Here is a 16,773-nt window from a genome sequence, read left to right on the forward strand (position 1 = left end):
TCCTATAAAATTCAAATTATAAATATCCTATTTTAAGTTCAATCTATAATTCCCAAGTATATATACATAGTCTTTAGAGTAACTCCATCATTTTAGTTGAAAATAAATGATAACAAATCCTAATCCAAAACATGGGGTTTGGTTGCCATAGTCATATATGTATAATCTCATCTACTCACATCAATATTGACCCAAAAATTGAAATTGAAATTGACTTGGAAATGAAAATAAATGATGGCTACTACCAAATTTAAAAGAAAAAAGAGCAATCACTCCATGCTAGAGAGACAAAGATAGCAACATGATAACAGGAGTTTAGCAATTAATAAGTAATTTATAAGTAATTTCTATACACATATGTAATATTTATTATTCTCCTTTTCCATTTGCTGTTGCTATCCAAAGCTTTGTAACAGAGTAGGCTGCGGCGGTGGTGGAGCACCTTTTTGCTTCCTCTCATATAAAAGGACAAATGAACCTCTAATCCAAGATAGAGAATACATCCTATAACATGAGATAATATTGACCATAGAACCCATAATTGGGACATATGATACATTTAGTTAGAACAGAGAAACTTCTTATGGCATATTTTGAAGAGAATATTAAAATCCCTTGATGTAACACCTTCTTTTGTTATGAATATACAGAGAGAGGAATAATTATAAGATTGAACATAATTGATAAGTGGCCACACTAAATAGAAACAAAATTGAGGGAAACAACAGAAAGATGAATGAAGGGTAGGTTGCTTTGGCCTATGAGAAAATATCATGTGCCTAAAGAAAAATCCTTAGATTAAAATATAAATCAAAAATCAATAAAACATAAATTATATCCCTCGTTACCTTCTTTTATACAAGACATAAAATTATCTTAAAAAATATCTTTTATCTGTTAAAAAAAAAAAAAAAAAACTATTTTTTATATTTTTAAAAACTATGTATAGTTGTCTCTCTCTATTTTCGTGGCCAAGATTTATAATGGGTTGCTATAAAACTTATTTAAAAGCAAAGTCTGGAGTTGAAATATAACTTTCTCAAACAAAACAAATTGAAATGGGTTGTTTCAAGCTTTATAAGAAACATTATTTAAACACATTTATATATATAAAAAACAAAAAAACTTCTCTCATAGCTCGTCATTCTTCACCAACTTCACCATTCCTCGTTACTTTCCCTTCCGTTCTTCTTTTCTGATCGCCATTCAACATGGAACTCTTGCCATAGGATCTCCATGACATCGCGAGCTCTTCTCTGCCACCATTTTCATTGGAAACAACCCGATATCGGTGAAGTAAAGAAAAGAAATTGCCGCTTGTCGCTATTCTTCGTAAATAGCCTGCTTACCTGCATTTTTTGACCGATTTGAGGTCAAAATCAGTTTCTTCACCTCCTCAAATCTAGATCTGTAAAGTTGCAGCCTTTGACATCCCTTGGCTGGTGAAGAAGATTAAGGAGCTTCAACAAATTGGCTCCTCTCACAAAAATGTAAAAATGTAAGGAATTAAATCAAAAGATATTTTTGTAATTGTTTAAAGAAAAAGAATATTTTTATAATTAATTCTTATTTAAATGAATACATATATAGAATATCTATTTTAATATCTCACACTCATCTAAAGTGATATACATATATATACTATATGTATGAAATAAAATAATAAAAATTAAAATTATAAAATTTATTTAAAGTTACATGTTTAGATTTTATAATTTTCTATTTTTATTAATTATTTTAAATTACAAATTATCTAAATATTTATATAAATAGATATTTAATAGATAAAATACTCGCTATCTATTTAACTATTTATAAAATTTATTTAATATTATATATATTAAATATATTTTTATCAAATTATAAATATTTTTATTTAAATTTAAAATAAATATATAATTTTAAACTATTTCAAATATATATATTTTAATCGAATACATGTTAAATTCTTTATACCTATCCATGGATGCCTCATTATGCAAACACATGTCTCAACTAATATAACGTCCCATAATTATATCATGTGCTCTCTCTTTATTTTTTCAAAAACTTAGTCTCCAAAAAGATTATAATATAAACTCCACTTGCTTTGATATATATTTAATATACAAACTTATTTTCCTTTTTTTTTTTTAAATCTAAAAAGCTTATGATATATTTAATACTTAAAATCATTAGTAAAAATTAAGAAAAACAACCCACATATCAGTTTAATATAATATACATATTTCTTCTATAATTTTACTTAAAATATTAAATATAAGTAAACTAGAATTAAAATATTCAAATTATAAAAGTGTCAATTCATTTCAGTTAGAAGTATTTTTTATTTTATATTTAATAAATATTTTAGTTCTTTTGTTATGTGTACAATGATGAGTCGCTATTGTTGGTGGAAAAACTATTTTTATTAGTTTGATGAATTGACTAAGGGTATAAAAAGAAGAAAGTGAAATATAGAATAAAAAGAATGTTAATGAAGGGTTGGCATAATATGAAAAATGGATAATAGTTACTGCTAAAGCGACTGACAAAGTTTTGCAATTATTGAACGTGGAAATCCAATCACATTCACATCATGCATATCCTAATATTAATTGTCCATTAGAATGGAATTGTGATTTTATTTTTGCTTAGATTTACACTTTCTTCTCTTCTACATTAAGACCCACTTTTTACAGTCTTAGAACACAAGACATCTCAACTTTTGTCCATTCTTTATTCTTAATTTTCTATTCACTCCCATCAAGAAATGGATCATCATCTTTGACAACACAAGTAGAAGTTTTCAAAATAGCCTATGATAGCACATCCTCAAGATAAAATGCTCAATATAACTTAAATGTTACATTAAATTGGAAGGACAAGATAATGTTTAGAGAAGGGTAGTCATTCTCATATGGAATGTTTAGACACTCTTTAATATATATAATACGTATGCATTGCTTAGTTTTTTTTTATAATTTTTTTTGAAACTTCTTTTAAATTTATTATTGTTAAGGGTGATATTGTTATATATGTACCCCTTCATTCGAACTATATATATGCATGTAAATGAATCCTCCATTTAATATCATATATTATCTCATATCATTCAAGCCATCACTAAAGTAGACATGAAAATTGTTAGAAATCCCTATCTCCAAAGCCCAAATCAAAAGCCCAAGGCAATTTCTACATTTGGGCTGTCCACGTCAGCAATATCCGTCACCACCAACTAACTAAACGGCCATCTCCCAATCCCTACCCAATCTCTTCATTTCCAGTCTCCAACTCTCTCTCTCTTTCTCATTGAAAAAGAAAAGAAAAATGAGACAGCTTTGAACCCGAAAAAGAAAAACAAAATGTTTCAATCTCGCTTCACAATCCTGATCCGCACTTTGAATTCTTCAAAGTCGCGCCATTTTTCCTCGACTATTGAACCCACGAAACCCCAATTCCCTCAAACCCTAGCTGGTCTCCGTGCTCGTTTAGCCGCAGAATCCCCATCTCTTTCTGAATTTAGCGATCTACAATCCAATAATTCATACTCTGTTGAAGTGGGTACCAAGAAGAAACCCCTTCCTAAACCTAAATGGATGAGAGAAGCTATACCCGGCGGCGATAAGTACGTTCAGATCAAGAAAAAGCTCAGGGAGTTGAAGTTGCACACCGTTTGTGAGGAGGCTAAGTGTCCTAATCTGGGAGAATGTTGGTCTGGTGGGGAAACTGGAACTGCTACTGCTACTATTATGATTCTTGGCGATACGTGTACTCGTGGTTGCAGGTATAAAATTTGTAACTTCTTCAGTTTTTCTTGTTGGTTGTGTTTTTAAAATAAAGTTCTGCGTTTTGTGTGTCTTAGGTTTTGTAATGTCAAGACATCGCGTACTCCTCCACCACCCGACCCTGATGAGCCTGCTAATGTGGCTGAGGCAATTGCTTCTTGGGGTTTGGATTATGTGGTGATTACTAGTGTGGATCGAGATGATTTGCCTGATCAAGGAAGTAATCATTTTGCTCAGACTGTGCAAAAGTTGAAGGCTTTGAAACCTCACATGCTTATAGAAGCATTGGGTACGAATCATAGCTTTTATCCAATGTGAATTCATTAATCTGTTTTCAAGTGGCCATTTACCCAAGACTGCAGCTCAATTACTTTGTTTCTTGTGATTGTTTTGATTACATAGTACCTGATTTTCGAGGAGACCCTGGCTGTGTAGAAAATGTTGCAAAATCTGGATTAGATGTCTTTGCTCATAATATTGAGACAGTTGAAGATCTTCAAAGTGTTATAAGGGATCACCGTGCTAATTTTAAGCAATCTTTAGATGTTCTCATGATGGCTAAGGATCATGCTCCCAAAGGAACACTTACAAAGACTTCGATAATGTTAGGCTGTGGTGAAACGCCTGAACAGGTTGTGAAAACAATGGAGAAGGTGAGAGCAGCAGGCGTTGATGTGATGACTTTCGGTCAATATATGAGACCATCAAAGCGCCATATGCCAGTATCTGAATACGTTACCCCTGAAGCTTTTGAACAGTATAGAACACTTGGCATGGAAATGGTAAACTACTGACTTTTAATTAATCTGTTTGTTAAAAGATTTAACTTTCTCTTTGTTCTATGTTGGAATATTTTGTTAACTTTAATCAAGATGATTGCTGTGTGTGCAATTTGTGATTTTGGTCTCATATGTACTGTTTTCACTACTCATTTCAGTCTAATGAGTGAGTATTGGTCAATGGAAATAGACTAGCTGACTAGCAACTGGAACAAATGAGTTTTACCTTCCAATCTACTTTCATTTAATTCCTTTACTTTTTCTTCCTATATTATGTTATTTGATGGTAACTTCTTGATTTTGAGCCACAAACAACTCTATCTTTGCTAATTGTTGCTTAGTTTTATTGTCAGTTCATGTTGACTGGAACAATTATAACGCATTTATTTTTCTGAAATTTTGAACAAAAGCACAATTCATTTCATAAAACTTTTCCACAACCTAGTTCTCATATATGTTAGAGGGATTGGTGCTTTTATGGATGACCGAATGTTGCTAATTTTTATTTTCACTCCGAGCCATAATTGAGTTTTGGCACGCACATGACTCTTATCATTCCCTGCCAACAAATATCTTGCTTGATCTCCTCTTTGTTTTGTGCTGGACTCTTGACCTTCTAGTTTGTTTTTACTAATTGCCATAAATATTTGCCATGTCAATGACATGCATGAAACAATTAATGGTGGTTTGATTTTTTTATAATGATCCCCAACTTTTTCTCCCAACTAATTTTTTATACCAATGAAAGTATCGTTACTTGTAATATTGGCATTTGGGCATGACAGTTTATGCAATGATATCATGATGTATCAGTGTATTAATTAGCAGCTGGTTTTGTGATATGTTGGTGTAATAAACATCACCTCTCAGATTGCCTTTTATCAAGTATGCAGTGAAGTGGAAAATGATGATTTGTTTTCACTTTTATAATTGAAATCCAGAAGGAGAATTGCTTGTATATCAATTCCTTTTTTTTATGGTACAGGGATTTCGGTATGTAGCATCTGGTCCCATGGTCAGATCATCATACAAGGCAGGTGAATTCTATATCAAATCCATGATAGAATCAGACCGGGCTACATCTTCACAGCTACCTATCTCTTGATGAGTTTTTTTTTTTTTTTTGTCCTTCTTGTTCTTCCACAAATCACATGTTGATCACTTTGTGTGTTACTTCATTAATGATTTACACAGACTTGATGGCTTTTAGCACATGCCTAAAGTGAGTTTGTTGAAAGCTTAAGATATAGAGGCTGATCCTTTCGCAGGGATCAGCCTCTCAAGGTTTAATAAGCTCGAGGTCATTATAATCTGTTCCAGTTTTTTGTAAAGTTAATCTGTTGTAATTCACCATTCACCATTCCCCACTCCCCATTTATCGAAATCATTGTTCCATGGTACTGGACTATTTGCCAAGGAAAGTGATAAACATTTTATACAGATGAATTGTAGATGGATAAAAGTATTGGCCCTTCTCTTTATAATTAAAAACTTTGTTTGTTAAGATGCTCCACCTTTTCCACGAGACAGATTGTTAAAGTTTTTGGCCCCAGCATACTGATGTTGTCTTAAATTTATTCCTCCAGCCTTGATCTACTTTGATTGCAATGTTTCTGCTGGCAAAATGTACTTGATCCTTATATAGTGTTTTTCTGTTACAAATCACACTAATGGTGGTGCCCATGCACCAAGAGAGCATGCGATGAGCTATCAAAATTTTGAATAGCATCTGGTCCCAACTGCTAGCTGGTGGTCCATTAGTGTGCACCTTGTTTTCTCGCCACTATGGGTTTAGGCTTGGTGCAATAGATGACAAATATTAAAGCTTTTACTTTCAAGGCCTCAAAGGAACTTGCTTATCTTTTTCGATGAGTCCAAATCTAATCGGAGATTTATGTATTCAAAAGGTGCAAGCAGATCTTGATAACATTTATACATAATCCCTTGAAAAGAGAAGGCAATCGGTCCTAAGACTAGAGAAATTTCTTTTGTTCAACTTCAAGTAAAAAGCCATTGCTCTTGACTTGAGACTGAAATAGTTATTATAGTTTGGTCTATCTTAAGATTGAGCAACTGGGTCCGGCTAAAAGCCTCATGCTCTGTAAAGTTCACACGCAAGGTCATCAAGATTAGCTATTTCCTTTGTACTATTTAAAATCTCTTTGTTATATCCTAATAAGATAAGATACCACCACCAAAGCCTATTATTACATCCAATCTGTCCCTCTCATTGTTCCCTCAAATCTTTCATTATACTAACCCACAAAGGCCTGCCTCTGGTAATCTAAATCAATTTATCCTTCTTCGGCTCAACTATCCAATGCGAGGCAATCCTAACGGTTAAAAATTTCAAATCCACAAATGCAAACTCTACTACTCTCCCACTCTCACTCCTACTAGCACCATACAGCTTGCTCAAAATGGGTTGCTGTATCAGCTCTTCTGCCAAAAGAGACTTACCTCACCATTCTCCACCAAAACCATCTGCACCAGAACAACACAAGAGATCTCCTCATGTAGCCATAACCTCACCACCACCACAAGCTTCCCTTGAAGAAGAAACAGTTAAAGAAGTACTCTCTGAAACAACCATCCCGAAACCACCACAATCTACCACCCAAATCCCCAACTCTCAAGAGCCCAAAAACCAAGTTCAAATCTTTCAAGAACCTAATATCCAAGCTCGAATCTTTGAGGAACCCAAAAGCCAAGTCTTTACCAACAAGCGCAAAATCAATGAAAAGGAAGATGAAGAAACAGAACGAACACCTGAAATCTCACAAGCATCAGAGATATGCAGCATTGCTGGCACTTACTCAACTGCAACGACAGCAACAACAGCAACTACTACTACTATAACAGAGGTAAGAGAAGATCATGAAGTAACAAGCAAGAGAAGAGTAGTCAACAGATCTCCAGCTAAACTACCCAGCAAGCGTCCTTACAATGGAGAGAAAGAAAAAGTTCCTAGAAGACCGCCGGTGAAGAGGGAGTTTTCCGGTCAGTCAAGAAGAACTGCTACTAATAATAATCAGCGCAGTAATGTGGGTTCTAGCAGAGTTGGAAGAGATTTAGGAGAGAGGTCAGGCCGGCGGTCAAGGTCACCGGCGACGAGGGCGACTGGTGGTGTAGTAAAGGGTCGTGGCGGAGGGAGTCCTGCGAAGGTGACTGGAAAAGCTGGTGGCGGGGCAGCGGAAGAGGGAGTTGGAGTTGAAAGTGAAGTGAAGAAAGAGGAGAAAGGTAAAAACAACAGCGTTTTGATGCAGCAGCAGCAACAACAGGAGGGGAATGAGTCTCTTGGCAACCCTCTTGTGTCTTTGGAATGTTTTATCTTTCTGTGAATAGTTTGGTCAATTTAGGTACTCCAGTTTTTAACATTTCTGTGTAATTTCGTTTTTCAATCATTTATGTAACCCAACTTTGTTTCAAAAAAGGTGAAAGCTTTCTTTGCTTTGGCTGCCATGCCAATTGCCAATCTACCCCAGCAGATATTGTTGCTTCAGAAATCTCTGTTTTTCTGTAAAATCAACCCAAATATTCTCTAATTCCTTTTCTCCCTTTTGGTGTAATTTACTTGATGTTTCATGCATGTCTATAGGCAATCATTTTCGTTAGATGTTAATGGCACAATACGTTCATCATTATGTCGTAAAATATGGAATCTATCTGTTTTTTTTTTTTTTTTCTCTGTTTTAAAGTTCTTGTACCACTTGTAAAATCAAGCTTTACGATAATCTTAACAATGTAATGAAACTTCTAATTCCTGAAAATATGAAATACAAACTGTGAATGTAATAAAAACTAATAATCAGTCAATATACTAACATTAATTTTATAAGAAAAGATGATTTAGAATTGTTATCTTTTATAGTTATATATTATACCAACTAAACATATTAGAATTCTTTTTATCTTATTCACAATTACACAAGCTCATCTCTGTGTACATCATCCTTACTTGTTTTTCCATTAAATTTTGAAAAGAATACAAATCATACATAGTCAGAACTTAGAAAGTATTTATATCCTTAAAGAATTTTATAAAATATAATAATGATATATAGTTTCCACTTTCTAATGCATATGTAGGTTTGGACTTTGGAACTTTTAACTTTGCTTGAAAATCTGGAGATTCTTGGATTTCTCTAGGGATATGCAGCAGAAATGGTCCTCGAAATGGAGCATCTTCTCTTCTTAACATTTTTCTCTTTCTTTTTTCTTTTAAATTAAACTAATGATTTCTTTTGGGATGGGGAGATCATGGGACAGAGACTCCTTGCTTGCTTTCTTTCTTTCCCTTTCCTTGTGGATTGTGCACACGCTTTTCTTTTGTCTCCTTCTGCTTTCTTTCTTGCAGCATTAACGTTGCCATTAGCAGGAAATTTGCTTTTTTTTTTTTTAACACGATCTTGTTAGTTGCCTGCCAATTCCTACAAATGCTGCCTTTGATCTCATTGTTTCTCATACGTTCTTCTTGCAAAACTACTGACTCCAATATTTCTAAGTTGATGGCATTAGATCAAAGCTTTTCTGTTGGAGTGAGAGTTGCATGAAATAAGAATATAAACATTTAACAACGCCTGTACTGTCCAGAAGTATGCAAGCTTTTTGATTTACTGGGACCAATGGAACTTAAAGCAACAAAGTGGAATGCAACAATCTCATTATCAATACATTCATAGAGGCAACAAGTGTGTAATATTGCATTTGAAACAATGGGGATTGCATTTTACATCAATTTCAGAGGAATCAATGAAAACTTTGGAGCAACAATAAGCTTGGTTGATTATGTACAGCACATGTGTGTTTGAGAAAAGCAATGCCATCTTTTGTTGAATCAAATATTCACCAGCAGGCTGTGCCCAGGCTATAATTTGAGACTGGTTAGTTGTCTTATTTCTGTGTCTTTGATGTTAGCTTGAAGTTGAGGGTGAGGCGAAACTGAAGCAAGGCCTGCTTTGATGAAAGGGCTTTATGATGGGCTCAGGAGGGCAAGGTGAAGGAGCTGGGTGTGCAAGGAATGTAGGAATATCCTCCCCTGGCATCAACACTGATACCCCTTTTGCATACACTGTCATCTGTAGACATAAACAGTAATTAATCAGCAAGACTGATCAAAGAATGGTATGCGGATGCAAGACAAACATCAGTATAAAATAGGAAAATACAGGCAATAACTCTGTAGCACAGATGACTATTATGACCAGCCCAATAAGTAAATCTGTACCTTGTCAAAAACATTAAAAGAGAAAGCCGGAATCAAAATTCTGTTAATCAAACTTGAGATGATTGCTTAACGTTTAATGGTAAACCAAGGTTGTACTAACTGAAAGTGGCCTAACGAATTCAATAACTAAGACACTAACAATTAATTTCTCCTCAATGCATAGCAGTTGAGACTTTGAGAACAGCTGCCATGCCAGAAGAGACAAAAGGGTTTTGCTTTATCAATCTTAACGTACGAGTATAAGACATAAAATAGTGGAGTAGAGATATAAAAGAAAAAAAGCAATTCATTATCAAGCATTGATATACCCACTCCATTCACACCCACTGTCTCCAGATTTCAAGCCCCCTTCCATAAATCAAGGGTACTCTTTAACAACCAAATTAATTTATGAACAGCCAGTGTGCAAATTCTGGGATATCGTTGCCACAAACCGACAAAAGTATCATAACAAAATAGCTAGCTAGCCATGCCAAGATGATATAATATATAAGAAACTAGTTTTCAAAGTACAGATGATAAACTGCTGTACCTCCATGCCCTAGCTATAGAAGGTAGGAAACAGTGGACAACGGCAAGCCAATGGGTATATAAAAGAAGGTACCTTGGACACTTCAGCAGACATGACAACCTCATATCAGATGATCATGTTGGCCTATACTCATATACTTGCATCCATAACCAAAAAAGAAAATCAAGCATGAAAAACTTGACCATTATGTCCTAGACATGTTTGGTTGCATTTATTAGTATGCGACAGAACTTGGGGTGGATTGCCAATGAGAAATTTTTTAACATAAGGGATTTTGACCCTTCCCCATACTTCTTAATTCTTATTAGAATGTCATAACATTGATGTCAATAATGGTTTAAGCAATATATTTATTATCCCAAGAAGTTTAAAATCAATAATCAGTTTTATTAGGATAGTAAAGACAAGATTATTTGCTTTTTGTGATATACTGGACCCTTCTGCCACTGATATGTCAAGAATTATGGACAGGGACATTCACAGACAAATTTCTTTCTTAAATTTGTGCTGTATGACTTAAACTCAAACACAAGCATAAGAATGTACAGATAAAAGAGCATGGGATTGTTTAATGGACAACCATTGATGCTATTATTTGTTCATAAACTACTATAAACAAACAATGTTTATGTTTCAGAAAAAGTAAAGGTCCAACTTAGACAAAGATGCACTGATATATGAATAATTAGTACTGGAAAACTCTTATAATTAATCAAATGAGGCTGTAATAATGCGCCGTTATTATAATATATTAGGGTGTAATATAATATGGTGTATTATTAATATAATGCAGACTACATTAAAGAAAAAAACAAAAAGTTTCAGTCATCTTTAGATGAGGATGATGATTTCTGAAAAAGAATTTAGTATGACCTACTCATATAATAACCCACAACACCTCAACAAGCCAAAGCTTAAATGACATTTCATCAACTAAATCTTTCTGCTTTCATCTTAGCATCATATAAGCCACTTGCAGCCATGGTTTTGAAAAAATTGCAGCAGGAGCAAGGAGTGAATAATTCAGTTCAATCACTTGAAAGATTAAGACACTTTTGAAAAGGGTTCCATAAGTTTTCATGATCAAGAAGACAGTTTGTTCCTTAACAATGGTTTGAAATGAACTCTATAAACCCACAACTCAAGAAATTTTTTACCTGAAATTGAAATAACACTGATGATAAATGAAAAACACTGAACAAAGAATAAGGACAGGGAAAAATGGGCAGTCCGAAGTCCATCAAATGGACGGTGCATATCAATCAGCCTTCTTTTGTCTTATAATGGTTGTTATACTTGCAAAATGGGAATGCATATTTGCTTGTGATTGTGTAAAAGAACAAACATATCAAATCAATTTCAGCTGGAGCTGGGCATGGATTCTAATTCTTTTATCTTCTATAAGTCAGTCATTGTGAGAAACAGCAAATATATGATTCTGCAGAACTTTGTAGAGCTAATGAAAAAATGACTCAAAAAAACACAAATTTATGACAAAAAAAAAAAGATGTGAAAACAAAATTTGTTAAAAAGAAAAGGAAAAGAGAAAAGCTTTTCTTGCTTTGTTGGAGCACTAGTTGTTACAATTTGGTATAGAGAAAAAATGCAAGTTGCAAGAATGACCAGTCAAAATTTCCAAAAAATAAGTATGATTACAAACAAAAAGCAAGCAAACAGTCATAATCATGCTGTGCTGTGCAAGGTATACTCGTTGCATTTTTGCAGGTACCAAAAAGAATAAAGACATGCACACACAGAGAGAGATAAAGTTTAAGAAAAAAAAGGAAAAAGAAAAAGAAAGAAGAAGCTTTTTCTTGCTATCAAGAAAAATTTCTTCCAATTTTTAGCTGTTAAAAATTGCGAGACAACAGGAATTGCCTCCATTTTTACACCAAGAAATCAAAACACAAAATGTAGCTAAATTATGTTATAGAGTAGCATATAAAACATAGAGAAAGAGAAAAAGAGAGTACTTTTGGAGATGGGTAGTGGAGCTTGGAATGGAAAACCACAGGTGCTTCAAGATCAGTGCGAGTAGAAGCTCCAGCAGTAGCAGGAGAGGATGATCTTGGCCTGAGAAACCTTTCAAAAATGGCCATGACAAGAAACATTGAGATAAGAATAGCCGTAGCGACAAACCCAAAGGACACAGCATTAACTGAATTATTAAAATGCCTCCAGTGCTGATCTTCTCTTTCTAAATTCAGAGGCGTCACCATTGGAGATTGCACTGACGACGACGATGATGAGCTCCAACTCTCTTCCCTGCCCATTAGAAGTGTTTAAAGAAACTCAGCCTTTTGTCCTGAATGCCTCTGCTAGCTGTCTTTCTCTTTCTTTTATTAGTGAGAACTGTCCTACTCAAAGTCTTATAGCTTTCTTTGTTATCTGAAGAGTAGTGGTCATTGCTGCCATAACTGTTATAGAAGGAACCTTTGCGTCATAGAGATGAGGATGACCCAAGAAAAGCACTTGCACGGACAGAGGTGGGTTCTATGAATCAAGGCTTTTATTATGGCATCAGGAGCTGTGCTTCTAAAGCAAAATTGTGAGGGAGAGAGAGATAGAGATGACTGAGACTGGAGGTTGGAGAGAAAGACAGAGGTGATGCCTTTGTATAATTTTTTCGTAAGGTTCGGGAAGGGGAGGTTCTTATGTATTTATTATTTTTCCATGTAATTGTTTCCTTTTTCTAAAAAAAAAAAAAAAAACCTCAAATATATAATAAACCATAAATGACTAAGTAACATTAAAATATTTTATACTCATAAATATATTATTTTTTATTCATTATTTAAATTTCCCAATAGAACCATTTATAAGTCAGCACCACTAAAAACCTGCTCGAGTAATAAGGTGGCATGCTACATAATAATTCAAACACAAGAAGAAAAGAAATGTCAAAACATATAAAAATTATATTCCAAGTAATATCAAATTAATTCATAACTTTTGATTAAGATAATAAATTAATATTTAAACATCAAATGTGATGGTTGCAAAATTGAAAAGATTGGAATAGATGTAAGATTTTCATTCTTTAAAACACATTTTGGGTTTCCTTCAAAAAGAAAAAGAAAAAGAAAAAAAATGATGACCTGTCCAGTGAAGTGATTGTCAAAGAAAGATGGAATTTCCATTTGTACGTGCAAAAGTTTGAGGGGAAAACATGATCATAGGTTTGATAGCCGAAATAATGACAATTTATATTCAATAAAAGGTAACCTTTTTAATCTAATCTAATCAAAGATGTTTCTCTCCTTTTTCCTGTTCTATAGCATGTTTCTATAAGTGGGTGCAGCAGCAATTCTCCACTTACTGCCTGACACCTCTTCAAGATTAACCCACAGCATGAATTCTCTTTTCTTTGGGGAGTGGGGTTCCTGATAGAATAAGTCAAGAATTTCACCATCCATGTTTAAGGGTCTTGGTACATAACATAAATTTCTTGGTTGAAGATGCTTTAAATAGCTTAAGTTTAGTTTGATTAATCCTTTTTCCTATTTTTCTTATGCTAAGAATGTGGTTCCATCTTCATTTTTGGTAATATTGAAAGGAAAAGAATGTAATTCCATGCTATCTTGTAACATAGTGGTTGGTGATTTTTGTCAATTTTAATTGTGTCAGGAAACATCCTTCATTATTTTATCTAGTCAAGACAAGATTATGCTTTCATCAACTGAGATAATCTTAATTATATTGCTTTAACCACCATGGTTTTTAAACTTAATAAATAAATAAATTTTAGTGTGATATTTAAATAATTATATTGCTATTTCTGAAATTGCTCTTGAATGCTGAAAATTAAATTTTAGTACTTTTACCAACTATTTGGTTAAATTGATATTTTTAAAAGATAATTTTAAAGTAAAAAATAATAATTCTTTTTTTTTTTTTTTAAAGCAGAAGGGGCTGAAAAGCCTAAAACATTTTATTTTGGAGAAGATTCTTTCTTTAACATATGATACCCAGAGTCTCCACTCAAGGAAAAAGAGAAGAGGAAATATCCACGTGTACGGACTATATTGAGCAAAAATTATGTGCAGTGGTGGCAGTGACTACAGACGATAATAAGATTTCACGTGCCTTCCGTGTCCCAGATCTCGGAGCTGTGGCTCCCACCCGCCGTATTAGATTGACACGTGTAGAACCTAGAATAACCTGATGAAAGGAAATTAGAAAAAAGTGGAAAAAATCAGGACCGTCATTTTTATACAACAGTCAACGACGGATATAATAAGTGGGGTCGGTTCATAGGTGGCCCGTGCAAAGTCTTGGACTCTCTCTCACGTGAAAGGACCTTTTTAAGGGGCTTTTCTTTTCCCCCATCTCCTTTTTCGCCTGCCTGACATATTTCTCTTCTTTTCATGGGTTGGGGCTTGAAACTGAAAATCTTGGGCCCACTTGGTGGGGACCTCTTTCTCTTTCCTTCCATTCTTCCAGAGTTGAGTTGAGAGACGTTCTTCTGTCATTGAACGACAGACCGTTCTTACTAATGGCTAACAGCGAGTCATGCCCCTCGAGGCCTAAAAAATAGTGGAGTCAATCTTTTAGATACCACATACGTCATACGAGATGGGGATAAAAATTTAAGAAGACTGAACAAGAATCAAGACAGTTGGATCGAAGTGGCCGGCTTATCTACCAAGCCACCACACCACAGTGGTTAACGACCAAACCCGACCGTGTTTCATGAATGACGCAGTAGGAGTGTTTCTGCCTTCTGGGGCTTTGCTTGAGGTGGCAGAGGATGAGGAGGTTTCTTGTTGTTCTTGTTCTTGTAAAATAGGTACACGATCAAAATAATCAAACAACTGTGTGAACTTCATTGGCCTGGGTGGCATATGATGTACAATTAGGAGATAGAGTTATTCCCTTGCCATGTCACAGTAACACATCTGTACCTCAGTGTGCTGATATTAGGCAGTGGTTTCCACTCATCAAGACCAATTGTGACCGTGGAGAAATCCTTTTACTTTAGGCTTAGCACATGATTTTTGTAACTATCAATTCCTGGAATTCTACTAACATGGTGCCATGCATTGATTGAAGGGTACATAGCACTCTATCCAGTTAGACACGATGGTACTAGTTGTTAGGAATTCAATAATTATAGATATAATAACTGTTTATGGGCCTTCTATTCTATTTTAGTTAGGCCGTGTATGGTCATGTTTAGGCTTGTACAGATCTTTTTGCGTGTCTAGAATGATGCATTTTACAAAGGTCCAATGGGCTCCAACAGAAAGTTGAAATGAAGTACCTCATACTTCACCCATGATTGCTTCAGGTTACGTTGCAACTTAAAACTTTACAAGTACCCTGCCCTTTTTGGGATGATGACAATGAATTTATCTACTAATATATATATATATATATATATATATTCTGAAATTGATTAGGTAAAATCTAAATCAGACAGCATCAACATTGTGTAGGCCTAAGAAAAGATAGTGCAAGCAACAAATAGAGTAGGAACAATATAGTTGATCCCATTTTAGATCTTTTAGTCAAAGGTTAAATATGTTTATGATTATTATCATTAATTATATATATAAAAAAAGTTGATTAGGTTTCCGGTTTCAAATCGTGCAAGGTGTTATCAATACTCGGATAGATGATCTTTTATCGCAAATTTCAATTATTTCTACAGCATTTTATAAAAATATCATTCGATTTTCTTGATTACATCGCTCGCCCGACAAGAATATTGCTAAACAACAAATAGAACATCCAAAAAGTACATTGAGGAGAAGTAAGAGGCAAGAGGCAAGAGGCAAGAGGCGAGAGGAGGTCGATATGCATACATATTCTGTATCTTATCTTGTTTGCCTCTATTGGGTCCTCCTGACAAGGCAAGAAAAAGGAAAACAGTGGCAAGCCTTTTCTTGACAAAGATAGCACACTAACCGGCAAATGTAGGGCTACGGCCAACTTTTGTTGATTATATCGCAAGTACGATTAACTAATCATAATTAGCTGTTTGTTTGTTGGGAATCATCTATCTTTAATTATTTATTTTGTCCAAGTTCTGAATTATGTGGCACTATCTCTTATATTACATGGCCTTAAAAACTTTTCAGATTCGAATACTGTTTCTCGGGGTATAAACCAGGAATAGTATACCAAACTTTTCTTCTACTGCATTGATGGCTGCACTAATCATGTTTGCCACAACTCACGTGGAGCTTGGAGTTTAGCCAGCATGTATACATAGCCTTAATTCAAGTTCTCTTCTTCGGTACGTACATGTGATATGGGTACTAAATTTTTCTTTTCCTTTCTAGACAATGCTAAGGCACATACTTTTTTTATTATAAAATATTCATAGGGTCATAATTAATTTGAGATAAAAGTTCAAATCAGTCATCGCAAGTCAAAAAAGAGAACTAGTCAAAATACTCGGCATTTTTTAGGCATTAGTCTAAAAAACTCAGATCCTTAAATCACTTGGTGAAAATCGTCTAA

At 34.3% G+C, this 16,773-nt stretch overlaps 3 protein-coding genes across 3 annotated transcripts; 2 read left to right on the top strand and 1 right to left on the bottom strand.

The window, feature by feature from the left end:
* Positions 1-3,239: 3,239 nt before the first annotated feature.
* LOC8262116 (lipoyl synthase, mitochondrial) lies at positions 3,240-6,050 on the top strand. Its single transcript, XM_048376889.1, has 4 exons — positions 3,240-3,766; positions 3,845-4,056; positions 4,170-4,549; positions 5,532-6,050. Exons 1-4 carry the CDS (start codon positions 3,345-3,347, stop codon positions 5,649-5,651), a joined length of 1,134 nt encoding a protein of 377 aa, XP_048232846.1. The 5' UTR covers positions 3,240-3,344; the 3' UTR covers positions 5,652-6,050.
* Positions 6,051-6,163: 113 nt separating this feature from the next.
* Positions 6,164-8,052, top strand: LOC8262115 (E1A-binding protein p400). Its single transcript, XM_002517921.4, has one exon. It carries the CDS (start codon positions 6,967-6,969, stop codon positions 7,885-7,887), a length of 921 nt encoding a protein of 306 aa, XP_002517967.1. The 5' UTR covers positions 6,164-6,966; the 3' UTR covers positions 7,888-8,052.
* Positions 8,053-9,178: 1,126 nt separating this feature from the next.
* On the bottom strand, positions 9,179-12,969 carry LOC8262114. The gene is made up of 2 exons (XM_002517920.3): positions 12,279-12,969; positions 9,179-9,624 (listed from the first exon to the last, which is right to left on the bottom strand). The coding sequence occupies exons 1-2, from the start codon at positions 12,576-12,578 to the stop codon at positions 9,460-9,462; spliced, it is 465 nt and encodes a 154-aa protein (XP_002517966.1). The 5' UTR covers positions 12,579-12,969; the 3' UTR covers positions 9,179-9,459.
* Between the last annotated feature and the right edge of the window lie 3,804 nt (positions 12,970-16,773).

Source organism: Ricinus communis, chromosome 7 (genome assembly GCF_019578655.1).
Source record: "Ricinus communis isolate WT05 ecotype wild-type chromosome 7, ASM1957865v1, whole genome shotgun sequence".
Lineage (NCBI taxonomy): Eukaryota > Viridiplantae > Streptophyta > Magnoliopsida > Malpighiales > Euphorbiaceae > Ricinus > Ricinus communis.